The 26,616-nt window shown below is 41.4% G+C and overlaps 1 protein-coding gene across 1 annotated transcript in view; it reads left to right on the top strand.

The window, feature by feature from the left end:
- Positions 1 to 26,616, top strand: part of PCNT (pericentrin) — a 155,192-nt gene that overhangs the window by 66,748 nt on the left and 61,828 nt on the right. Inside the window, exons 16-21 of the mRNA XM_006894042.1 lie at positions 8,299 to 9,207; positions 10,038 to 10,232; positions 12,194 to 12,311; positions 12,525 to 12,883; positions 13,663 to 13,765; positions 19,124 to 19,278. Of these exons, the coding sequence (XP_006894104.1) occupies positions 8,299 to 9,207; positions 10,038 to 10,232; positions 12,194 to 12,311; positions 12,525 to 12,883; positions 13,663 to 13,765; positions 19,124 to 19,278 (1,839 nt within the window). The remainder of the gene's footprint in view (positions 1 to 8,298; positions 9,208 to 10,037; positions 10,233 to 12,193; positions 12,312 to 12,524; positions 12,884 to 13,662; positions 13,766 to 19,123; positions 19,279 to 26,616) is intronic.

Below are 26,616 nucleotides of genomic sequence, written 5' to 3'. Positions count from 1 at the left end.
AAAAAAAAGATCCGCACTTCACCCACCTTCCTAGGGCCTAAGACACTGAGACTCAGAAGGCAGCTCAAATACCCCAGGAGAAACAAGCTTGACCACTATGCCATCATCAAATTTCCCCTGACCACTGAGTCAGCTATGAAGAAGATAGAAGATAACAACACACTTGTGTTCATTGTGGATGTCAAGGCCAATAAGCACCAAATTAAACAAGCTGTGAAGAAGCTCTATGACATTGATGTGACCAAGGTCAACACTTTGATTAGGCCTGATGGAGAGAAGGCCTCTATGTTTGACTTGCTCCTGATTATGATGCTTTGGATGTTGCCAACAAAATTGGGATCATCTAAACTGAGTCCAGCGGGCTAATTCTAAATATAAATTTCCTCACCATAAAAAAAAAAAAACCAACAAAAAAACAACGCATGTGAAGGTATAAAATACAGTGTACGTGAATGACAAATAATATATGTGAATGGTCGTATGCAAACTAGTTAAACCAAAAAAAGAAGATGGAAAAAATCCACAGAGTTACTGTACCAAAAACAGTTGTCTGACATGGCACACATCCATGTAGCATATGATCAACAGCCAGTAGTAGTGAAGAAAGACATTCAAGCTACACTGAAAGTATTGGCACAAAGTAAGGTTCCAGGAATTGATGGGATACCATTTGACATGTTTCATAAAACATAGTCATGGATGCACTCACCATTCTATGCCAAGAAATTTGGAAGACAGTCACCTAGCCAACTGACTGGAGGAGATTCATATTTGTTCCCATTCCAAAAAATAATAATGTAACAAAAGGTGGAAATTATCGAACAATGTCACAGATACTACATGCAAGTAAAATCTTGTTGAAAATTATTAAAAAACAGAATAATACATCAGCAAAAAACTGCAAGAAATTCAAGCTGGATTTAGAAGAGCCCATGGCACCAGGGAGTTCATTGCTGATGTCAGATGGATCCTGACTGAAAGCAGAGAATACGAGAAGGATGTCTGTTTGTGCTTTATTGACTCTGCAAATACATTTGGCTGTGTGAATCATAATAAATTATGGCTGGAAGTTGAGAAGAACACAATCCCAAATACTTAATTATGCTCATGCAAAACCTGTAGCAAGAGATGTATGCCTAGACCAAGAGGTGTTGTCCAAACTGAGTTAAGGGAGCTCTACATGGCTTAAAATCAAGAAGGGTGTGCATCTGGCTACATGCTTTCCCTCTACCTGTTCAATATTTATGCTGAAAAAAATAATTCAAGAGGCTAGACTTTATAAAGAAGAATGTGACATCATGATCAAAGGAAGACTCATGCAGATTACATAATTTCATTTGCTGAAAATACGGAGGACTTAAAATGCTTACTGCAGAAGATCACAGCCTTCAATATGGATTACATCTCAATATCCTTATAACAGAAAGCCTCACCCCTCGGCCAATAGGCAGCATCATGGTAGACAGAGAAAAAAAATTGAAGTTGTCAATGATTTCATCTTACTAGGAACCACAATAAGAACACTTGGTACCAGCAGTTAAGAAACAGTAAGATGTGTTGCATTAGGAAAATCTGTCAAGGGCTTTTCCAAGGTGTTAAGGGGTAATGATGCCAGTTTAAAGACAGGCACACCTGATCTAAGCCATGGTCATCTCAGTTATTTGCTATGCATCTGAAAGTTGTACAGTAGCTAAGAATGACAAATTGATACCTTTGAGTTATGTTGTTGAAGAGTACTCGCTCTCATCTGGACTGCCATAGAACAAACGTATGTGTCTTACAGAAAGTGCAACCAGATTTTTCCTTAGAGGCAGAAACAGTTAAAATTCTTTTTACATAGTTTGGGTATATATTGTCAGGAGGGGTCAATCTTTCGAAAAAAACATCATCTATTCAAAGGTGGAGGGTCAAAGCAAAAGAAGAATACCCTCAACAAGATGAATTGCTACATTGACTATAACAGTGGGCTCAAATAATCAGAAATGATGATAGAATAGGATAGGACAAGGTTCAGATTTGTTTTTCATAGGATTGCAATGAGTTGTAATATATATTCAGCTAGTGAAAAGGGAGTTTGAGGCTTCATCACCTTAATAATTAGTTGTTGTTTCATGGATGTTCCATTGGTAAGAAGCAGATGAAAGAGTACTTGAGTAATCCTGGTGATTGCTATGAAACAAATTAAGAAAATTCTATTACTTTTTTTTTTAAAGAATGTCGTTTTAGATAGCACTTTAGTAGAAATCCAGTGTCAGGTTGGTGTTAACACTGTAGGCTTACTTGTATATTTTGAATACATTGTTAGAGTATTTCCCAGAATATTCCTTGGATAGTTTTATCATCAGTATCATTGTTTTCACAGACATTTCTGCAAAGCAAAGAAGAAGAGATCATGTCCGTGAAGGAACAGTTGGAGGCACAGCTGGGAAGGTTGGGAGAATCTGTGGACAGTGAGGTGAGGCCCTTTTCTAGCATGATGGCACAAGTGTGGCATCATATTCTGGACAGAAGTGTGTACATAGCCTCTGAAAACCCATAGAGCCTTTAGAGTTTCTGTATGATAATGATCACTCACCTCACAAGGTCTACTTTGTTCATTTTGGAGGAAGATGTAAGGATGGAGGACTATGTGGGAGCAAAAATGAGTTATTTCATCTACAGTTCTCCACTTTCTAGTAGGCTATGGGGATGTTAGTGATCTGTTATCTTACATGTGTTTCAAAGTAAAACTCATTATCTCTTTATGTTACTTTGAGAAATACCGTTAAAGCTACTAATAATTTTTTTAAAAGGGGATTGTATCTGTTAATTCTCTAGAATTTGTAATGTGCTATTATCAAAAATACATAAATGTTAAAAATAGTTTATGCGATAAGGAAAAGAAATCTGTTTTGTTAAGAATGGAAAGCTTTATGAATACCAAAATACTTACTTTGAAATTTTTGTTCATTTCTGTTGTTATTGTCAGTTGCCACCAGTGGACTCTACTCAGGACAACCTTGTGTACAACGGAACCCAGCTATTTTCTGCATTCATTTTCTCTTTCTGTTAGTTTGATTTCTTTTTTAATTTTACTGTTTATATACTCTTGATTTGTCTTAGGTTTTGTTGTTGTTTCTAGCTTCTTTAGATAAACCCTTATCCCTCAAAACAAAACAAAAACCCCTCAGCCGTTAGTGGATCCTGACTCCTAGTGATGCTGGTTCCAATACTATAATACTCTTACCAGGGAAGGCTACCCACCTTTCTTCTGTGGAGAGGCTTATGAGTTCAAACTGCCAGGCTTTTGGTTAGCAGTGTAGTGTGCCACACACTACACCACCAGAGTGCCTTCTCTTAACATTTATACCTTAAGCCATTGATTTTAGACATTTCTTATCTTTTAATCCAACAATTAAGTTTTTAAGTCACAATTTGGAATATAGTCTGAGTCTTGACAAGTACACAATGAAGATATAGAATGGTTCTATCACTCCGAAACTTTCCATTTTCCAGCTTCATTGTAGTCCCCTGTTTTTTACTTATCACCAACCTGTTGTTTAGCCCCACAGTTTTGCCTTTTCCATTATGCTCTGTGAAGTCACTTAGCATAATGTATTTGCAGTTTATCTATGGTACTGTATCAATAGCAACAAGTAGTAAATCAATCAGTAGGGAGCTCTGGTGGTCTGCTGATAGGGAGTTGGATTGCCAGTCTAAAGGCAAGGAGTTCAAATCCACCATCTGTTCTGCAAGGAGAAAGATGAACAGTCTCCTCCTCAGTGATTTGCAACCTCTGAAAATCTGCTATGAATCAGTTCTGACGAGGTGATGATGAGTGATGCAAATTAATAGTTCTTTTGTGAGAGAAGTCCTGGTAGTGCAATGGTTAAATGACTCAGCTGGTGACTATAAAGACAGCCTTGAAAACCCTGTGGGGGAGCTCTTTTCTGTCCTGTGGGGTCACTCTGATTGGAATTCACTCACTGGCAATAAGAGTAGGTTTTTTAAATTTTATTTTATTGCTGAGCAGTATTGTATAGCTGTATAAAGTCTATACATTTATAGGGAACATTTGAGCTTCCTAGAGTTTTACAATCATAAATAGAGCTGCTATAGCTTACCTAGTTTAATTCATGTGCAAGTCCATATTTAACTTTTTTTTTGTTAACATTAAGCTGTTCTAAAACTTTACTCAAATTACATGACAGAATTGGATTTCTAGAAATGATTCTGCTTTCTGTGTACAGATTATCATTACTGTAGTAGTTAAAAGCAAATCCTAGATAAAGAAATTTATTTAATTAGTTGCAAAGTATGAATTATATTTAAGTGAAACTTTTGAAAAAGCAGCAATGTCCAAAAATACTAGAGATCTAGATTTTATCAGATCCATAAACAAAACAGTTTTAAAAAGCAGTCATGATATAAAACAGCAACTCAAAGTAACTTCTTTAAGGTTTTTTTTCTTCAGAAGTTGACTCAAATCCATTGACCTCATTTCTGGAAGCCTCATCAAAATTCTCCACAAGATCTGGAACTTCATTGTTGCCATCCTCTCTATTAGCAAGTGGTGCTTTCCGTCCACAGACTGTCTGGACAGGGCTTCAGCAATCTTCTTAAACTACTCAGACTGTGTGCACCACGCTGGTTTAAGGTGCTGGGTGGCAATTCTGTCAGCTGCTTTGTCTCAGCATTGCTGGTAATGGTGCACGTGTTTGCTGCCAGAGGTGCCTGAACTTTAAGATTATTAATGTGGATCACTGTTCCTTGATTTGTACACATGTTCACCTCTTCACTACCAAGGATGTTGTTCACCCCAGTTTTTATAAAGAGAACTGAAGTTTTTTGCCATGTCCTGTAGCTGATCTGTGAACCACCTTCTTCTTTCTGTGTGCTGTTCCTTTTGCACCAATGCTCACTTCTGCCTGCAGTTGGGCGAGTTTCTCCTGATTCATGATCATTTCTTAAGTCTTTTCAGAGAGGAAGTGGGGCTTTGTGGGGGACTTGGACTGGCACTCAGGGGATCTTTAGTAGACCAGCTGAGCTAGGCAGCATATGAAAGGGCACAAGATGACAGCTAAAGAGCCATATCTAACTTTAAAAGAAACTGCAGTAAAACTGTTTTCCAAAGTAATGCTTCCAGTTTATTGTCCACTAACAACATAGGAGAGTTGCCATTAAACTCTCTTCATCATATTTTTATCAGCCTGTGGTGCAGTCAGTCTTTCTCGTTTTAGTCATTCTAATAGTGTATAAGGGAGCTCTAGGGGTAAAGGTTTAGTGGTAAAGAGTGGTGCTGCCCACCCAAAGGGAGGTAGTTAAAATCCACCAGCTAGTCCACAGAAGGAAGGTGGGAAAATCGCCATGTGATTTATAGCCTTTGAAAACCCTCTGGATGGTCTTCTTGTCAGTTGCAATTCTATTGCATGTAACAATACGTGTATAAGGCTCTTGCTGATACTAACTTAAACATTGATGGTTTATTAAACTAAACATTGGTTGTTTGAGCCCACCTGTGGATGTTGCTGAAGAAAGGCTTGGTGAAATTACAGCCAAGAAACCCTTGTGGAGCAGTTCTACTCTTTAATACATGGGATTGCTGTGAAATGGAGTTGACTCACTGGCAAAGGATTTTAGTAGATGTGGGAGGGGAATCTCCTTGTAGTTTTTAGTTTCCATTGTACAACCCTCAACAAGCTGGATTGGCACAGTGACTGAAACTATGAGTTCGAGCATATCAGAGCTGGAAAACATGCCACAGAGAGAGCAGAGCTCAGGTCTATATTGTTCATAGGCTCACAGTGGGTTGTAGTTGGCTTGCCAGCACCTAAGAATAACAAACAGTAATAACAACCGTTATTTAAGCATCTTTTGTTTAGTTGTCATCAATATTTTGGTGAAGTTTTTGTTCAGGTCTTTTCCTGATATTTTAAGAGTTGTGTTGTTCTTCCTGCTCAATCTTGGTTCTTATATAGTTTGATTGCATATCTTTCTTAGATATATGAATTTAAATTTTTTAAAAGATATATCATGCATTTTGAGTTATATTTAAAAACCCCATTTTTTTTCTCTCACAAATTTTACATCTTTGCTTTATGTTCAGCTAAAAATGTAACACTACATTCACATATGATAAACAGAAATATGATGACAGCTGATAGGATCCAAATCAAGCCCCAGGCCCAATGCCAAATTTCTCATTGTTACTTTTACTGCAGGCCAGGTGTGTGTTTGAGTCAGTGTCATTTTTAGGTAGTTCCAGTGAAGGCCAGAGTTAGGATTAAACAATATCTAGGAAGCCAAACATCAGACTACAGTAAATTGGTTGAAAATTGTTAGCTAGAAAATAAATCAGCTAGAATTTTTTAAATTTTTTCTGTCTCTACCAGAAGCACATCAGCAGAGAACTACCAGAAGTCCAGGCTGGGCTTAGAAGGGGTCGTGGTACTAGGGATATTGTAGCTGATGTTAGATGGATGTTGACTGAAAGCAGAGAATACCAGAGGAATGTCTATCTGTGTTTCATTGACTATGCAAAGGCGTTTGACTGTGTGGATCATAACAAACTGTGGCTGACTCTGAGAAGAATGGGAATCCCAGAACACTTGATCATGCTAATGAGAAACTTATACTTGGACCAGGAGGCAGTCGTCAGAACAGAGCAAGGGAACACTGCATGGTTCAAAATTGGGAAGGGCGTATGCCAGGGATGCGTCCTATCTCCATACCTTTTCAACCTATATGCAGAACAGATTATCCAGGAGGCTGGGCTCTATGAGGAGAAATGTGGGGTCAGGATTGGTGGACGATTTATCAACAATCTGCGTTATGCGGATGACACAACCCTGCTTGCTGAAACTGAAGAGGACCTGAAGCATCTGCTGCAGAGCGTCAAGGACTGCAGCCTCCAATATGGATTGAGGGTCAATGTCAAGAAGACAAAGATTCTCACCACTGGACCAATTGGCAGCATCAGGATGGATGGTGAAGAGATTGAGATTGTACACAGCTTTAGTTTGCTTGGCTCCACAGTCGACACTCTTGGCACCAGCAGCCAGATAATTAGAAGGCGCATTGCCATGGGAAAGTCTGCTGTTAGGGACCTCTCCAACGTACTGAGGAGCAATGGTGTCACTTTGGAGACTAAGATGCATCTGATATAGGCCATGGTCTTCGCAATCACTTGTTATGCATCAGAGAGTTGGACAATGACCAAGGAGGATAGAAGGAGAATTGATGCCTTTGAGCTGTGGTGCTGGAGAAGAGTATTGAGAATACCATGGACTGCTAGGAAAACAAACAGATTCGTCCTGGAGAGGGTTAAACCGGGTGGCTCCTTGGAGGCAAGGATTCTGAGGCTCCGTCTAACATACTTTGGACATGTTGTGTGGAGAGACCGGTTCTTGGAGAGGGACATCATGCTTGGGAGGGTGGAGGGACAGCGCAGGAGGGGAAGGCCCTCTATGAGGTGGATTGATTCAGTGACTGGTGTAATCGGGATGGGAGTGTCAGAGAGAGTGCAATTGGCACAGGACAGAGCGGAGTTTAGGGCTGTTGTACATAGGGTCGCTATGAGTCACAAGCGACTTGACGGCACATAACAACAACAACAACACCAGAAGTGTGGTTTTAGGAGACTGGAATATATAGGCCATGGTGACACAGATTTCAATCCTGATTTTCTACTTACTGTCTTGGATTTTGACAAGCTGTTTAATCACTCACTTTCACATTTCCCATATTTAAAATGAGGGCTTCCTTACAATTGTTGAAAATTTCATAGGATAGCAGTGTTGAGAGGCGCTAAGCTGTAGCAGCCAGTGACTGGATGGGGAGAGGCTGCGGTGACCAGATTCTGACAAGTGCAAGTTTTCACCTTTACTCTTGTTCAGGTGTTAGAATGCAAACTAAAACATAAATACTCTTTGTGGAAAATCAGATAGTGTTTAAATAGTCACATGAGGTGAGTACCGTCCTGTGGTAGATCAGACCCTGCAGTGTGGTAGCGTATGTCTCCAACATAGTGCGTGCTGTCAGGCCTCAGAACATGGCCACAGCCACCCTGAGAGGTGACCATTTTGACATCTTGGTTATGCCTGAAATAGAGTACAGCTTTTTGGAGTGTTCTTCCAATGTCTAATGTTTATCTGTTGAAAATGTCACAGAGAAGACTCTCAGTCTGTTTGGTCCTAGAGCTCTGCCTGTGTCTTTGGCCTCAGAATTGTCTCCATTGAATGCAACATGAACTACAAGTTAGGGAGAGAAATTCTGAAGTCAGTGTATTTATTTTGTCTCTGCAATGTGCTTTCTTCTCAGGCTGTATGTAACAGAAGTCCTGAAGTGGAAGAGCTAAAATTCATTATTGAAAACTTGCAAGAGAACCAAGCTCGGCTGCAGAAAGAGAAGGCAGAGGAAATTGAGCAGCTCCATGAGGTCATAGAGAGACTGCAGAAGGAACTCTCTTCTGGGGGACCCATGGCCCCTGAACTCAACATCCGTCCAGCAGAAAGCCTTCAGACCGAGCTGGAACAAGGGCTTCTGGATGTCCATGAGGTGGCCACTAAGGACCCTAAGGGGCCAGGTCCTCATGTATGGGTGCTCCAAGAGGAGCTGGAAGCAGCGCTAGTGGGCAAGGCAGCCCTGGGCCAATTGCTGGAGGAACGGGAGCGCGGGCACCGCCAGGCCTTGGAGGCACTGGGGCAGAGCCTGCGGGCCGCCGAGGATGCTGCTGCCCGCCAGCTAGCTGGGCTGAAACACAGTTTGGCCCTCAAGGAATCCACAGTGGAGGCACTGGCCTCCCGCCTAGCAGAATTTGAGGGTACTCTGAAAGAAAAGGATGCAGTGATTTCAGAGAAAGAGCTAGAAATCAATGCAATGAGCATGCAGAGAGCAGCCCGCCTGGCCGAGCTGAAGGCTGTGCTGGCAGCTGTGTCTGGGTTCCGGCGTGCCCTGGAGCGGCAGCCTTGGACTGAGGCAGCTGAGCCCCCAGAGCTACAGGTGCTGCAGGCACAGTGTGCACACCTCGGCCGCCAGCTGCAGACTCTGAGCCAGCGGTTCTTGCGATGCCAGCGAGAGCCAGGCCTGCACCCAGTTCATGGGGAGGGTGATGCCCGGTGCAGAGCTTCCAGGAGTGAGGTGACTGTTGAAACAGTGCACGGTGATGATTCAGACCGGGACTCGGGCAGAAGGCCCACACCCGCAGTGCCCCACGGCCAAGAGTCACATGTAAGTTTATTCCTTCCTAGAGTGTGGTGGGTGGAGTGCTATAAAATTTAGGATTTTTTTCTTAATCTCCTACTTAAAAAAAAATTTAACATTTCTTCTTCACTGTTGCTGGGGGAATCATTGTTGTTTGTGCGTGCCTGTGAGTTGGAGGAGTTAACGTGGAGCTGCCATTGATTGTGGCTGTGCTGGGTCCTAGGCCAAATGCTCTGTTCCATGCAGGTCTTGTCTCTGCCACTAAATCTGCCACCACTCTTGAGCAGTGTTCACTTGTAAGGAATTTGTCTTCTAGATGATGGGAAGGGTCACTGCTGGCAAGACCACTGTGTCCAAGCTTCCTGTCCCCATTTGGTACTTGGTTGTGGGTCTGTCTTTTCATGCTTGTCCCTGGATCAGACCCCATAGGCAGATTTACTTTAATAAAAGCCTGTATCAGCCTCTAGTTTTCATGCTCCAATTGACCTTGAGCCACCTGTGTCCTGTCACTATCAGCCATCCGGTCTCTGGGTGGGGCCATGGCCTTAGTACTGGGCACTTGTTGTAGGGGTAGGGGCTGGATGTTTTCAAGGACCATAGCTCTTGGGGGTGTTCCATGCTCAGGCCTCTGTTTGCTTAGGATAATAAGGCAGTGTGGTGACCACATCCTCTGACATCCAAGTTCCTGTGGAAAATATGACCTGGGGTCCTGTCGATAGTAGCATCTGCATTTCTGAGGGTGCTAAGACCTACAGACCGCCCAAGCTGTCCACAGCCCTGTCCCCTCTCCACTGTAAGTTGGCTTCCAAGCAGACTCAGCTGTAATCCTAACACATCTCAATCTCCCAACACCACAGATCCTGGAGAAGGACCAGCAGCAGCCAGCCTCCAGCTTTAAGGCTTTGGAAGGTGCAGGTCCACTGGGAAAGGACAGTGTGATGTCAGTACTGACTGACTGCCAGAGGCAGCTGGCATCTGAGCTCCTCCTGGTACGGGATGAGGTGCGCCTGAGCAGAGAGGACCACCGAGGTAGACTGCAACGACGAGGCAAGGTACTTTGTGCAGCCCCAAGAAGGGCCCTCAGTCAGGCTTATCCTCTCCCTCTGGTGGGAGCATGGTCTCAGACATCATTAGGTGCATGCTGGACTACCTTGTGATGCTGTGGGTGAGGCGTATCCTTGAAATCCACACCTGGTGTTTACCGTACTCTAAGAGGCACACATTTGTCATGGTCAGTTTTAAGTTGTATTAAGTGAACCAAACCAAAACCCGCTGCCATTGAGTTGAATCTTGGTTACCCTCCATCAGGCTTTCAGGGTTGTATGTATTTATGGGAGGAGACTGCCCATCCTTCACTCAAGGAGCAGTTGCTGGATTCCAACCACTGAGCTTTCAGTTAGCAGTCTGACATGTTACAAACGACAGCACTAAGTTTTCTTAAAAAAATAGATAGCTGGGGCCTTCTGTACAAGTGTAAATGGCAGCAGCCACAGCAGTTCATGGAGCCAGGTAAAACTAGCCTTGCAAGAGACTCACTCAGCTATGTCAGCCCTCAGTCAGCGGCCAGGGCGTCAGGGACTTCATTGAGAAAAAGTATGTGGAGCTGAAGAAGGTAAACCTGACCTACTCATCCTAATCCATGAGTGCTCCTGTGTACAACCCAAGCTCTAGGCCCCCTATGCAGGTGGCCAAGAGCAGAATGTCTCTGAAAAGCTTCAGTGCTGATCAAGTAACCAGAGCAGTGGAGAGCGTGCTACATGGAAAAGTGAAACGTCAATTGATATTGAAGAGGAGCAGTCCGAGCCAGGGCTCTACCGAACTGAGAACAATATGGGAAAACATGTTATTCTGTTCTCTATAAAGCTTGAGCTATAAAAATAAAAAAAAAATAGCTAGTCATTTTCCCCTCTAATGAGTAAGCTTTAACTGTGCTCAGGGTTTCCCACCTGGATTTTTAGTGTGGCCTCACCTATGTTCAGGGCCTCCATTACCTGCATCTATTTTGTTTTTTAAAGACTTCAGGGTTGGCTCTGAATCCTAGATTTTCTTGGTATATATGTTTATTCCTGCTCTCAGAATAAAGAGTACAGCCATGAATTCAGGGTGTTTGACTCCTGCTGTCAGGACCGAAGCCATTTGATAAGTAGTGTGAACCCAATGTGGTGATGTGCCCCTCACCTGTGGGTGCTCTCCTCAAACCTCCTGGTTGGTGGTCTGTCTTCACAGTATGTCACCACCATTCAGACCCTCTGCTGTGGCCTCCCCTAATGGTCTGTCCCCATTGTGCTTCAGGGAAAGGGGCCCACAGGTCATCTCCACATTTTGAAATCCAGAGTGACTGATTTGATATCCACCCTACACCCTCCTTCAAGTTCACTTTTAAACAACTTTTATCACTTAATTGCTCAGACAATGCTCCTTCCCACAGGAACCACACAGGGTGCAGCTAGACTCCTGGGTGTGGTCCACATGGAAATGGTTTAAAGGCCAGTGAGGCCTTGGTCCTAAATCACACATAGTTGCAAATCAGATCCCACATGGATGAACTCCTCTGTCCCATAGTAATGAGAACATCTGTTTGCATTCTTAAGAGAAAGCTCAGCCCTCCTACCCCTTGAACTGTTGCCAGATTGTTAGAAAGTTACACACCGAATAGGAAATTCCAAATTTGTTATGTAAACCAATTTTGTAAGGTTTTATCTTCTATCTGGAATTAAAAACTTTTCTGTCCTCCCCCCTTCAGCCAAAAACAAGTGTGTACTTAGTAAATTAAGATGGATTTATGTTATAATCACCTTTTTGGGTTTTTGTTGGTTGGTTTTTTAATTGCCTTTTAAGTACAGGGCTTTCTACATTGGTTCCAGGGTTTAATTTGTGTAAAGATATAAACTTTCAATATTAGGGAATCTTAAGCAATATCAGGGAATTTTAAGGGATGTGTTTGTCATGAATTCTCTTAGGGTGTGTCCTGTGATTGATTTTTCAGTATGCATGTTCTTTTTTCCCCTTGCAGGGTAAAGAAAAACCACTGGAACATTATCAGCTGGCAAAAGTAGACCTTTTAACTCAGGTGAAAGAATTTCAGGAGAGATTGGGTCATCTGGTCCATTCTATGACCGCCCAGGACCAGGGTGCAAAAGGTTCCTCGAATCCACAGCTGTTGGCATACACAGGACCTGCTCTGGAAAATAGTTCAAATGATGTTTCCCACAGTGATGAGTCTACTGACAGATCTACCCCTGCTGACATGTCTAATGCCCACAGAAACACATGGGACCTCATGGAAGTTACTGAACATTCAGATGCTTTGCTAGGAGCTGAACCCTCAAATGTTCCCATTCTAGAAAAAATGGAACTTCAAGGCTCTCCACCTTCTTCAAAAGCTAGTTTGCAGAACAACTCTGAACGTGTAGAGCCCTTCAAGAGCACATTGCAGGCGATAGACCTGTCCTCCTGGGGCTCCCCTGAGGTTGTCAGAAAGGACTCAAGCCTGGACCCCCCACCTAGCCTGCCCCTGACTCCCTGCCCAGATACAGCAGGCCTGCACAGCCTCAGCTCCTCAATTCTCCAGGTGGACGACTCTGGCCTCCTTTGTTATCCAGTGCCCACAGCCAAGGACAAGGCCCTGCTCTGGGCGGGGTATCCTCTTGCTGTGGACACGCCTCTCTCCACTGACCACCACCATGTAGAGAGGACAGCTGCGGTAAGGAACCCCTGCTCTTTCCTGTTATCCCTCCCATGGGCAGAGGCACAAGAGAATCCCCAAGATGCACCTTTCAGGTCACAGCAGTACATTGTTAGCTCATCACTGTAGTGACTTGCCCTTGGGAACAGTCCAGGTCTGGGATCAGCACTGTGTAGGAAAGTTAACCGTTTACAGGTCTAAACCAACCTGGAATCTGAACAGTTAGGTCATTTCTATCAGCTTCAAACAGGTGTGAGGTGGATGGGCCTTACTGCCCGGCTTCTCTGCTGAGTCCACATAGCAATAAAGATTGCATTGCTCTACCCTGAATAAGGACTCTTTGTGTAGATATGCTATTATGTTTATGTTGGTAGTATTTTGTCTTTAACAGACTCAATGTATATTTGCTAATTAATTTTAAGCACACCAATTTATTATTGTTAAGTTATAGTTCATGTTTTTCTAGCATATAATCTTAAGACTTGTATCTAGAGTAAGATAAAAAATTTCAGTCATATGTAATGTTATTTCAAGTATCTATAGATTGTCACTTCATGTAAATTCTTTTTGCCTCAAATAATTGCTGGTGACTATTTTAAAATGTTTGAAGAACTATAACCTACATAATTAGATTATTGAAAACACATGACCTGGATGTGTGCACTAGTCTAGATTCTTTCTTGTGCATTCCGTGTGGGGAGTTGATAAATTTAGGCTTTACAAAGCTGCTTTCTAGCAACTATACTTCTATGATGTTATCAATTGTATGACCACTTAACGTCTGCCTATTTGATCAGGAGAAAGATGTTGAAGATTTTATCATAACGTCTTTTGGTTCTCAAGAAAACTTAAGATCATCTCCTCTCAGGATAGAAGGAAAAAGTGATGAAAGTGAAAAAAGTGAGTCCATTATCTTTTTGAAGATATTTTAACTTTTTTTTTTAGCCCGGAATAGTCCAAAGAATTTCTGTGTTTTCTTCATTTTATTTCCCGTATGTTAACATTTTACCTCTTCCTCCTGTCTCTGTTTCTCTCTCTCTGAACCATTAACTCTAAGCTGTGGGCACAGGGCCATTTTATTCATTGTATGTTTCCTAAAACTGATTTAACATCACAGAGCTGAGCCCAAGGTAGCTTGTACTATTACAACACCAGTGTCTTATTTACTGAACTTGTTCCAATTTTTTTCAGTTGTAATGATAGCATTCTTAGGGGGGAGAACATTGCAGTTCTGTGTTCTGCTCCGAGGCCAGTTGTTTATTATTGTCCCAGTCAGTGGAGTAGAATCCATTGGGAATACTTTCATGCATTAGCAAAATAGAGCAAACAACTTTTTAATTTTTATATAATCTAGTTAATAAGAATGCCATTTAAGAAGTTAAATTTTCTGGAACATTTTTGTAGGACAGTAGTCTGTCTTTTTTTTTTAAGGGCAGTATTTTTAATCCATTAACTCACTATATTTTTAATAGTCCCATGGAACTTTTAATTTTGTTTTTCTTCTGATTTGAGTGAAACTTCACAAATCATATTGGTTTTTCATTTAGTCATGCATGCACATTTTGTTCTGTTGCATTGATTAACATAATTATCAATCCCTTATAGTATAATGTATTTTCCCTTCACCTATCTTATCTGTTAATTTTACTCCTCTCCCACCCTTCTCATCCCTGTTAATCATCCAAGAATAAGTCTACCTGTGTAAACCTTTCCTTACTCTTTTGTATTATTGATCCAACCCCAAACTGTCGTTTTGTGACTAACTGATGTCACTCAGCATATTTTTTATTTATTAATTTTAATGAAAGTTTACAAAGGCTTAGGATTTCTAGTTATTCACTGTTGTCCTTTTCTCCCTGCCCACCTCCTCCCCCCCAAACACTCTTCTCCTTGCAAAGAAAAAAGAAAAAACTCTTTCATTGTTATGCAATCCCTTCCCCCAAGTTCACTCAACTTTGCAGCCTTCACTCTGGACTTCTTTAATGACAAGAATACCCATTTATATATCCCTTTTAAACAGATCTCTCCCTCCTCTGTTTCAATACAATATACATCATTCCTCACCTCCTTTTCTGTCTTCCCTCACCCCTGATGTCAGTCCCTTTTTAAAACAGTGGCCCTATGCAATATTTCTCCTTTTGTCACTGAAATATTTCACTCAGCATAATGTCTTCCAGGGTCACCCATTTTGAATAGTATTTCATGAGTTCCTTGTTTTTCAATAGTATTCCATTGAGTAAATATACCAGAGCTGCTCTATCCATTCGTTTGTTGATGGGCACTTGGGTTGTTTCCAGCTCTTTGCTATTGCAAACAAAGCTGCGCAATAAACATGGGTATACATATATCTACTTGGGTGGCAGTTATACTTTCTTTCTTTAGGGTAAATTCTCAGTAGTGGAATTGCTGGGTCAAATTGGTATTTCTATTTGCAACTTTTTGAGAAAGCGCCCTACAGCCTTCCATAGTGGTTGCACCATTTTACACTCCCACCCGCAGTGAATAGGAGTTCCAGTTTCTCCACAACCTCGCCAGCATTTGTTGTTTGCTGTTCTGTTAAATTTTGCTATTCTTACTGGGGTGAGATGATATCTCATAGTTGTTTTGATTTACATCTCTCTTAGAGCTAGGGATTTTGAACATGTCTTCATGTGCTTGCTAGCCATCTGGATGTCTTCTTTGGTGAAGTGTCTGTTCATATCCTGTGCCCATTTTTCATTTGGGTTATTTACCGTTCTTTTTGTGGTACACTCAGTATATTTTGTTCTAGATTTACCCATGTTGTGCAATATTTCACAATTAGAATGAGAGTGTGTGTTTGTGTGTGTGTGTAAAATAAACAAGTCCTTTTCATTCTGATTCAGTGTTCAGGGTCCCCTCCCTGCTTTCTCCATGCTTATACCAACAATATAGCATCCTCGTTACACCAGTGCAATTTCCTAGCAGGTGTGGAGGTGGGGTTAAGTCATCTCAAGTTGTTGCTCTCAAAATAACAATTTGCAATCATTCTTTAAGAGCTCCTGGCACCATCTTTGGTTCATTGGTGCCACGAATAGTGCTGAAGTTCCTGCACAAATAAAGGGCGATGGAAATGAACTCCCTGGAAAATCATTTCCTTTATTTTTTTAAAAAACACAAACCATTTCTAATGAGATATTTAGGTGTGGTTCATAAGGAACAAACAGTTGTCAGATGAATGAATGAATAAAAGAGCATGCCTCATTTAAAATTATGTATTTGGCTTAGTGCTGATGATCACAAGAATGAGGAATTATTATTCCTTCACACCCCTGAAGTAAAATCTCTTCTGAGGGGTTGTCCGTCCTTCCTTGAGAAATCAAAATACATTTTCTCATCCTGATATCCTAAGGCAGATCTAGAGGAGAGGAGTCAACGGGGCTAAAGCCCTGAAATTCCTTCTTTAGGATGATGTCTGTCATTTTGTGGCCTTGATTACAGCTCCTATTAATTATGAGCCACAACTTAGACAGCACATGCAGGGCAAGCAAGTCAGCGCTCAGTCCTCTGGATCCAAAAAATCTTCCTTAGAATTAATTCATCTCTCTAACAGCTGTCATCCAGATGGGAGACCAACTAGTATTTTGCCTTTTCAAGTTTTTATTTTTATACATTTTTTAATACATTTCTTTTGTATTAAAACAATTCTGGATTGTTTTTAATGATGCTTAATATTCCACCGTGTGACTATGCCATAGATTATTTAGCCATTTGTGTTGATGGACACTTAGATTATTTTAAACTAAGAACCATTTGATGCTCTGTCTCACAAAAATTAGCATGCAACATTTTATACATAAGGGCTGAGACAAGGTAGTTTGATTTACTTACATGTCAAGGTCAACTTTAAAAAAATAGTTATATGTGACTTTTAAATCACAGCTTTGAAGTTCAAGCCAATTTAGATTTTTACAACTACAATATAGAACTATTTCTTATGTCATCTTAATTATCATTAAAAGTGACTTACACTTACACGGCTTAAGAGCTCAGTCTCTGCTATGTAAATATCCTACTTAAACTTGCTGGCAGTAAGCCCATATACCCTTTCCTCCTCTCAGCCTTCTAAGAGAATATTGTTAAATCACTATTGAATATTTCTCTCCTTTTTTCGTTCTTAACATTGCTCTTTTAACAAAACCCCTTTTTTTGCAGTTCCAGCAGAGTTGTGCAGTATGCAGCTTACACTTCATTTCTTGCATAACTTGGGGTTTTTACTGCCTTTGTCTCCTCTCTTTTATCCTGTCACCCTTTCTCCCCAACCTGGGTCCCAAGTTGAATGCTTACCACCTGCTCAGGACCCTCTAGGGGGCCCCCTCCCACACGTACAGGCCATCGGCACTTGTTTGGGTCAGACCCTTATCTTTAATGCTTTTCTCTGGAGCTCTTGAGGGAAAGGTGCATCAATGCTTTTGGTGGGGGGTAGCTTTGATCTTTTTGCTTTTTTTTTTTTTTTGGTCTTGCCATGTGATTTGGTACTTTCATCGCTATGCTGACTCAGGCCAGAAATCAGTGCCTGTGCAGTATGGGAGTATTGCCCGTACTCTGGCCATGTCTTACCCACATCCCTCTTAGCTTCCATGCACCTTCCATCTGCATCCCACCTGCATCTGCCCAAGTCTCCACTGAGCACACTCGATCCAGAGAACCTTTATGTGCTCAGACACTGTGCTGTGATCGTGTTACCATGATTTCCCCCTTTCTTTCTGTAACTCTCGCTATTCACAAATCCGCCTGTTGGTCTAATTCCCTATTTTCCTGCTACTCTCTGTACTTGTTCTCATTTCTGAGAGACTTAATTTCTCAACCTTTGTACTGAACGCTTTCATTTCTGCTCTCAAAGTTTTCATTTTAAGAGTTCTTTCTTAGTCTCCGATCTTTCATTTCTTTTTCCTTTTTAAAACAATCTTATTATTTAAAAAAAAATCTTATTATTTGTGTGTGTGTGTGTGTGTGTACCATCAAATCAGATCCAACTGGCACAGGAGGAGAGTACCTCTCCTTCTCCAGCAGAGCATCTGGTGGATTTGAACTATCATTCATTTCTTGTATAGTTTCCTATTCTTGTTTCATTGATAATATGACCCTTCTAGAAGCTCCTTTAAAATATTAATTACACTTTTTCTGTTACTTCTTTTCTTCCCTGTGCTCCCTGTTGTACTCTGTCTCTTGTCTTGGTGTTTCCATCACATATCTCAGAGTCTAGGTGCAGACACCACCTTGGGACAATAACATCACAGGCTCCAAGTTCATAGTGTGGCAGTACACTGGTAGCTCTTGTCCAGGAGCCCCACCATTAGCATGCAGATCGCTATGTACTTTCTCTTGGCCTAATGTGCTCCTTCCCTACTGAGATGAGGTGTATGCCTGCAGGTTACTAAGTGAGAAGAAGCTGCCCTTTATATTATATTTAATTATAATAATTTATATTTCTATTATAAGCTGCCACTAAATACTGCACAGTCCTCTACTCTGCCTCATGCCAGGATTGTCTTCTTGGCCTGGTTTTTCCAGAAAGGAACCTCTGCTTGCTCACAGGGAGTCATTGGGTGGCATGACTTGAGGGAAATATGACAAGAGCTTGCATACTTCTCCAAGACTTAATTCTCCTATTTTCATCCCATCCCTCACTCCCTGAGAGTTGACTGGTACTTCCAAATTCTAGTCTCCTTTCAGAGGCCCCAGACTTACTTCTTGGCTTCTTTTCCCTACCCACTCCAGAATTAGTACCTTTACCATCTGATCAGGCATACTCATGCACCGTCCCCGGTCTCTGTGGTGCTAAGACTGTACTGTCCATTACCTGTGTGGTGCTGTGTGTCAGATCTGTTTGGGAGGGTGAAGAGGTGCACCTCTAAACATCTGTGTAAACGTGCCACTATCTCTGTAAGGTCAGGAGATGTGTCATAATGCCTGTCTTTATGTGATATATGTTGATTCTCATCTTTAATTGTGCTTTGTAAAGTTACTTCTAACCACTTTGGTGGTTTAACTGCTGTTCTTGGTGTGCTTTTGTTTTTTTGGTGGTAGTTTACTTAATTCTTAACTGCTATTCTTAAGGAATAACATTATGAGAATCTCTCAGCAGCCCTGACATGATAGATCTCAAAGGGTGTGTCTCAGTCCTCTCCTACACCCTCTGTGTGTTCTTGAAGACTGTCACTAGCAAATCGCAATTTAGACCCTAATTTTGTGCTGGTGATTTTTGTTGTTTTGTTTTTATTTTCTTTCTTTTTTTAGGTGATGGCTCAGGCTTTGGGGACATTTTAAACGAAGGTCCAGAGAGAATTGAAACTCCCACTGTTAGTCCTACAGCTTCTCCTCAGAAGTCTGCAAAGTCTCAGCTGCTCCCAGAAACAATGAAGGAGAGAGAAGTGTGTGCACAGCAGGTGCAGGTAATGGTGGGAACCATAGGCATCCACCATACAACCATAAAACCTTAGATCCATAAAACCTTCTCACCCTCCATATCACATGGGTAGCTCTGAGTGTCTTGGCACTGCTACACCAAGATACCACACGTGAGTGATTTTAAAGAACAGAGATTATATTCCCAGAAGAAGGTGTCAGCAGGGCCACACAAACTCTTGTAGCCTCTGGTTGTTGTTATTGTTAAGTGCCATCAGGTCAAATACGACTCATAGTGATTCTATGAACAAGAGATCAGAACCCTGCTCTGTCCTGTGCCAGCTATCCTTACAGTCTGTGACACACTCAGACACATTGCTACAGTCAGTGTGTTAGTCCATCTCTCTGGGGATCTTCCTCTTTTCAATAACTCACCACTTTTCCATGTATGATGTTCCTCTCCAAGGAATAGCCTCTTATAGCAACATGCCAAAGTATGTGAGACAAAGCTTGGCCATCCTTGCCTCCACGCAGCACTCTAGCTCCACTTTCTCTACAACATTTGTGTTTGTTCTTTTGACAGTCTATGGGATATTCAACACTCTTCTCCAACACCACAACTCAGAATCATCAATTCTGTTCCTGTCATCCAGATTCATTATCCAGCTCGCAGATGCATAGCCGGTGATTGGACAGACTATGATTTGAATGGGGCTCACCTTAATCTTTAGATAGACTAACATCACTGGTCTTAAGGATTTTGGAGAGGTCCCTGATGGCACACTTTTCCAATGTTAGTCACTCCTGATCTCCTGACTGCTGGTACCAAAGGTGTTGATTGTGGATCCAAGCAAGATGAAATAGTTGAGAGTTTCAGTCTTTTCTCCATCTATCATGATGTTACCCATTGGCCCAGTGGTAAGGATTTTTTGTGTACAAGTCTTCATTTTTTTTGCCTCGGTTCTCATTTTCTCAGGGTATATTCCAAGCAGTAAAACAGCTGACTCATATGTAATTTCCTTTCTTCAGCTTTCTGAGGAAACACCAAACTTCCTTCCAGAGGGTTGTACCATTTCCAATCCTACTAACAGTGTATAAGAGTTCCTACCTCACCACATCCTCTCCAACATTTATTACTTGCTGTCCTTTTTAAACTTTGCCCCTGCTATTTGAGTGAGATAGTATCTCATGATGGTTTTGATTTTGTGCATTCTTCATGTGTCTGTTGGCCGCCTGAATATCGTCCTATGTAAAAAGTCTTTCCATGTCTTTTGCCCATTTTGTAATTATGTTACCAGTGTTTTTCTTGTGGAGGCCCTGTATGATTCTGTAAACTTTTGATATGAGACCCTTGTCTGAAATGGTATTGCCAAATGTTTCCAAATCAGTAGGTTTTCTTTTCACTCTGTTGGAAAAAGTGTTTGATGTGCACAAGATCTTTAGAAGGTCCCATTCATCAATTTTATCCTCTCCAGATTGTATATTACTGGGTGTATTTGTAATCTCTCAATACCATAGATTAGGGCTTCTACACTTGGTCCCAATTTGTCTCTGATGAACTTCATGGTTTTGGGCTTTACTCCCAGGTCTCTGATCCACCTTGAGTTGACTTTTTGTGTATGGTATGAGATGTGGATCCTGTTTCAGCTTTCTGCAGGTATCAGTCCAGTTTTACCAGGCACCACTTACTAGAGGCTATCATTCCACATTTGATAGGTTTTATTTCCTTGTCGAATATCAGTTAACCGTAGATAACTGGGTCCATTTCTGGGTTCTCAATTCTTTTCCATTTGTCTGTGTGCCTGTCATTGTACCAGTACCATGCTGTTTTCATTACTTCCACAGTAGGTTTTGAGGTCAGAGAGTGTGCTCTGTCTCCCACTTCATTTTTGTTTTTTAGAAGTGCTTTGCTTTTTTGGGATCTCTTCTCCAAGAACCTGGTTTTGAGATTGCTTATAGCTATAGCTTCACATCATGTGTAATTCTGTCTTGGTACCTGTCATCTTCTTTACCTCATATATAATTAGAACCTATATTACTCTAGGATGACTCATACTAACTAATGACAAAGAAAGGGCCTGTTTCCCCCCAAATAAGCCCAGTAACCAGTGTGTCTCCCTGGGTAACAGATGCTCCCAGCTTTTCTAAGGTTTTTTCTCATAGGGAGGAGACATGTTTTTTGGGAGTAGGATGTATGCAGATTTCCTTCCTTCTCTATGCACAAACTAAACTTGAAGGTGGACTCTGGTGCAGGACAGTCTGGGAGGTGGTAGCATGTCTTGTTAGGGGATATTAGTTCGTGCATGCATCATTCTGGCCTCTGGGGACTGGTTTGAGTCTGGCTCCCTTTGAACTGCCGTTTTAGGTCACTGAGCAGTCAGGTTATTGGGTGCAATCCAGTTTTATTCATTCTTATTTGTCTTCTGGAAAAAAAAAGCCAACTTCTGAGTTTCTAAAACAGTACGCTTGAGATGTTAAGACAGAAGTCATTTATCATTGATAACTTCAGTCTTTTCTCCATCTGTCATGATGTTTGTTGCCTGTGGTGATAAGGATTTTTCTTTACATGATGTTGAGATATGACCCATACTGAATGCTGTAGTCTTGGATTTTCTACAGTTAGTACATTCAGTCGTTTTTAGTTTCTGCAAATTTTCTGTTGTCATTTGCATAAAGATGGTTGATGAATCTTCCTCTAATCTTGATGCCATTTTCTTCATTGAGTTCATCTTCTCAATTTTTTTTTGCTCCCTGTACAGATTGAGTAGGTATAGGAAAAGGATACAGCCTTGACACACTTTACAATTTTAAACATGCAGTGATATTTTGAGGAAGGAAATGCCTATCTAGTGAGACTATGAGCATATCATAACTAAGCTTCATCTTTCTGCTCATAGGGTTTTGGTGCTAAAGCACCTTGTGTAGAATTGTTCAAGTCTGCAATTTTTTTTTTTTAATTTTTATTTTATTATTTTCTGTGTGTGTGTACCATCAAATTGGATCTGACTGGTACAGGAGGAAATGGCCCCTCCTTCTCCGGCAGAGCATCTGATGAATTCGAACCACATATCTCTGGGATTGCAGTGCAGCTTCATGCCACTAGGCCACTAGAGCTCCCCTTGCAATTGTTTTTAAAGTGTACAACACACACATTTATTTCTGAGTTTTTTCAATTAGTAGCATTCTATGAGTATTCTCCTCATATTATTGTTGTTGTCAGATGCCATCAAGTTGGCCATGAGTGGTAGTGATCCTATATCATCCACATCTGCCTCATCATGATAAACTTGAGTCCATGTATACATCACTTTGTTAGTTCTTCCTGTGAAGGGTCTTCCTCTTCCTTGCTGAAAGTTTGTTGTTATATAAAACATAATGAATGCCACATCATTTTTTACCAATTCAGCATTTTTAGTTGTTCACCTTAGTGATATCAATTGCATTAATCAGGCTATGCAACCACTACCCTGAATTGAAGGGAGCTCAGGTAGCTTAGTGGTCAGGAGTTGTGCTGCCAACCCAGCGCACAGTTCAAATCCACTAGCTGCTCTACAGGAAAGATGGACAGTCTCCTTCCATGCTATTTACAGCCTCTAAAAAGCCCGCTGGAGGGTCAGTCATGAGTTTGTTCCTACTCTTCAGTATATAAAACAACATTAATTGATGCCAACCTGTCAGTGACCACAAACAGAAACTGCTTCTCACGTATTGACTTCTTTCCTCTCCGCTCTATTCCTGAAACCACTTTAATATTATCATATTCATATTATTTTGTATAATATCATATATTTTTCACTTAACATTTGGAAGACAGCTGCCTGGTCAACTGATTAGAAAAGATCCAGTCTTATATTTGTTTCCTTTCCTTTCTAACGGAATGAGAATATTATTGAACAATATAATTCATTTCACACACATATAAAACCTTTTTTTTTTTTTTTAAATTTTGTGAAGATAAATTCACACATGGCTAAAGCAGGACATGATCAGGAAAGTGCCAGGAATTCAAGCTGGATTTTTGTTGTTATGTGCCATCAAGGCACCTGTAACTCATCGTGACCCTATGGAGATTAGTTCTAAAATTTGCCCTATCCTGAGCCAATCTAATAGTCTCCAACAGACCTAATCCCGTATCTCCAGTCTCTAAGTCAATCCATCCCATCTTTCATCTTCCTCACCTGTGATGTCTCTCCATTCTTCCAAGCATATGATGCCCTTCTCCAAGGACTGGTCCCTCCTGGCCATGTTCCCAAAGTATGGGAGACAGAGCCTCAAAATCCTTGCCTCCGGAGAGCAAACTGGTGTCACCTCTCCAGGGAAGACCTATTTGTTTTATTGGCGCTCCACAATATAGTCAATACTCTTCTTCATCACCACATCTCAAAGGCATCTGTCCTTCTTTTATCCTTATATTGTCCAGCTCTCAGATGCATAGCAAATAATTACAAAGATGATAGATCATGTGTACCTTAGTCTCCAGACTGATATCATTGTTCTTTAGTACTTCTAGAAAGGTCCCTGACAGCAGACTTTCCCAATTTTAATTAATCTTTTGATTTCCTGACTGCTGGTATCAAGAGTGTTTGTTGATTGTATAATCAAGAAAGCTGAAATTATCAATGGGACTGTTGGTGAGAATCTTTATTTTCTTGATGTTGAGCTTCAATTCATATTGAAGACTACAATCTTTGACGTTCTGCAGCAAACACCTCATGTCCTCTTTAGTTATATTGTCTGCATAACGCATATTGTTGATGAGTTTTCCTCCAATCTTGATGCCATATTCCTCCTCGTAAAGTCCAGCCTTTCAAATGATCTGTTCTGCATATAGATTGAAAAGGTATAAAGATAGGACGCATCTCTGATGGACGCCTTTCCTGATCCTGAACCATGGCCTTTCCTTACTCTTTTTTGACTACTGCTTCCTACTCCCAAGTTTAGGTTACACGTGAGCACAATTAAGTGTTCTGGGATCCCCATTCTTCTTAAGGTTAGCCACACAGTCAAATGTCTTTGCAAAGTCAATGAAACACAGATAGACCTTCCTCTGGTGCTCTCTGCTTTCAGCCAAGATCCATTTAACATTAGCTATACAGAAAAATTTAATGAAATAGCATTTGAGCCAGAGCCTATGGTGACGAAGGCAGAAGTTCAAGCTGCTTTGAAGGAAATATCAAAAAATAAGGCCCCCTGAATAGATGGTATACCAATTGACATATTTCAGCTAACAGATGCTGCCGTGGATGTGCTCATCAAGTTGTGCCAAGAAATCTGGAGAACAACCACTTGGCCAACTGACTGGAAGAGGTCAATATTTGTTCCCATCCCAAAGAAGGGCGACCCAACTGAGTGTGGAAACTACAGAACAATATCATTGATTTCACATGCAAGCAAGATTCTACTGAAGATTATCCAAAAATGACGGGAACAGTACATCAGCAGAGAACTGCCAGAAGTCCAGGCTGGGCTTAGAAGGGGTCGGGGTACTAGGGATTTTGTAGCTGATGTTAGATGGATCTTAGCTGAAAGCAGAGAATACCAGAAGAATGTCTATCTGTGTTTCATTGATTATGCAAAGGCATTTGACTGCATGGGTCATAACAAACTGTGGCTAACTCTGAGAAGAATGGGAATCCCCGAACATTTAATCGTGCTAATGCAAAACCTATACTTGGGCCAAGAGGCAGTTGTCAGAACAGAGCAGGGCAATACTGCATGGTTCAAAATTGGGAAGGGTGTACGTCAGGGATGTGTCCTGTCTCCATACCTTTTCAACCTGTATGCAGAGCAGATTATCCGAGAGGCGGGGCTCTATGAGGAGAGGCGTGGCATTAGGATTGGTGGACGATCTATCAACAATCTGCGTTATGCAGATGACACCACCTTGCTCGCTGAAACTGAGGAGGACCTCATGTACTTACTGCAGAGGGTCAAGGACTGCTGAGGCTCAATGTCAAGAAGACAAAAATTCTCACCACTGGACCAATCGCTAGCATCAGGATGGATGGTGAAGAGATTGAGATTGTTCACAGCTTCAGTTTGCTCGGTTCCACGGTCAACACTCTTGGCACCAGTAGCCAGGAAATCAAAAAACGTATTGCGATGGGAAAGTCTGCGGTTAGGGACCTCTCCAAAATACTCAAGAGCAACAGTGTCTCTCTGGAGACTAAGGTCTGCCTGATACAGGCCATGGTCTTTGCAATCACTTGTTATGCATCAGAGAGTTGGACAATGACTAGGGAGGCTAGAAGGAGGGTTGACGCCTTTGAGCTGTGGTGCTGGAGAAGAATGTTGAATGTACCATGGACTGCCAAGAAAACAAACAGATTCATCCTAGAGAGGGTTAAACCAGGCTGCTCCTTGGAGGCAAAGATACTGGGGCTTCGTCTGACATACTTTGGACATGTTGTAAGGACAGGTCTTTAGAGAGGGACATCATGCTGGGTAGAGTAGAGGGACAGCACAGGAGGGGAAGACCCTCTATGAGGTGGGTTGTTTCAGTGACTGGGGTAATCGGGATGGGTGTGTCAGAGGCAATGAGATTGGCACAGGATAGAGCAGGGTTTAGGGCTGTTGTACATAGGGTCGCTATGAGTCGCAAACAACTCGATGGCACATAACAATAACAACAACGAAATAATATCCCTAGCACCGTAGCGTCTTCTAAACAGCCTGCACATCTGGCAGTTCTCTGCTGATAAGCTGTTCCAGTCGTTTCTGGATAATCTTCAGCAGGATCTTGCTTGCATGTGATGTAAGTGATATCATTAATAATTTCCACATTCTCTTGGGTCATCTTTTTTTGGAATGGGAATAAATACAGATCTCTTCCAATTAGTTGGCCAGGTAGTTGTCCTCGTTTCTTGACATAACCTGGTGGGTACATCCAGGGTAACATCTGTTTGCTGAAATATTTCATTTGGTATTTCATCAATTCCTGGGGCCTTGCTTCTTGCCAATTCCTTCAGAGCACCATAAACTTCTTCCTTTGTCACCCACAAAGAAGCAGTCAGAAAATTAAATGATGTGTTCCAGTGGACAAATATTCTAAAAAAGACCTTTTTCCTTAAAATGTTTAAGAGATGAGATGTCATTTGAGAACTAAGCTGTATCTAATACAAACCATGTTATTTATAATCTCATCATATACATACAAAAGACACACACTGAGTAAGGAAGGCAGAAAAAAAAGTGATGTCTTTGTATTGTGATCTTAGTGAATAATATTGAATATACCATGAACTGCCAGAAGAAAAAACACTTAATTCTTTTTAGGATTAACAGCATGAATGCTTCTTGAAAGCAAGGATAATGAGACTTATTTTGAGAAAGTTATCAAGAGGAATTAATCAGTCACTGGACAGACATGCGTGTAAAGTAGAGGT

Source organism: Elephantulus edwardii, unplaced genomic scaffold, assembly GCF_000299155.1.
Source record: "Elephantulus edwardii isolate Elephantulus edwardi_28Jun2011 unplaced genomic scaffold, EleEdw1.0 scaffold00133, whole genome shotgun sequence".
Taxonomy (NCBI): Eukaryota; Metazoa; Chordata; class Mammalia; order Macroscelidea; family Macroscelididae; genus Elephantulus; species Elephantulus edwardii.
The sequence above is the reverse complement of the archived record's forward strand: the minus strand, read 5'-3'. Positions and strand labels throughout refer to the sequence as shown.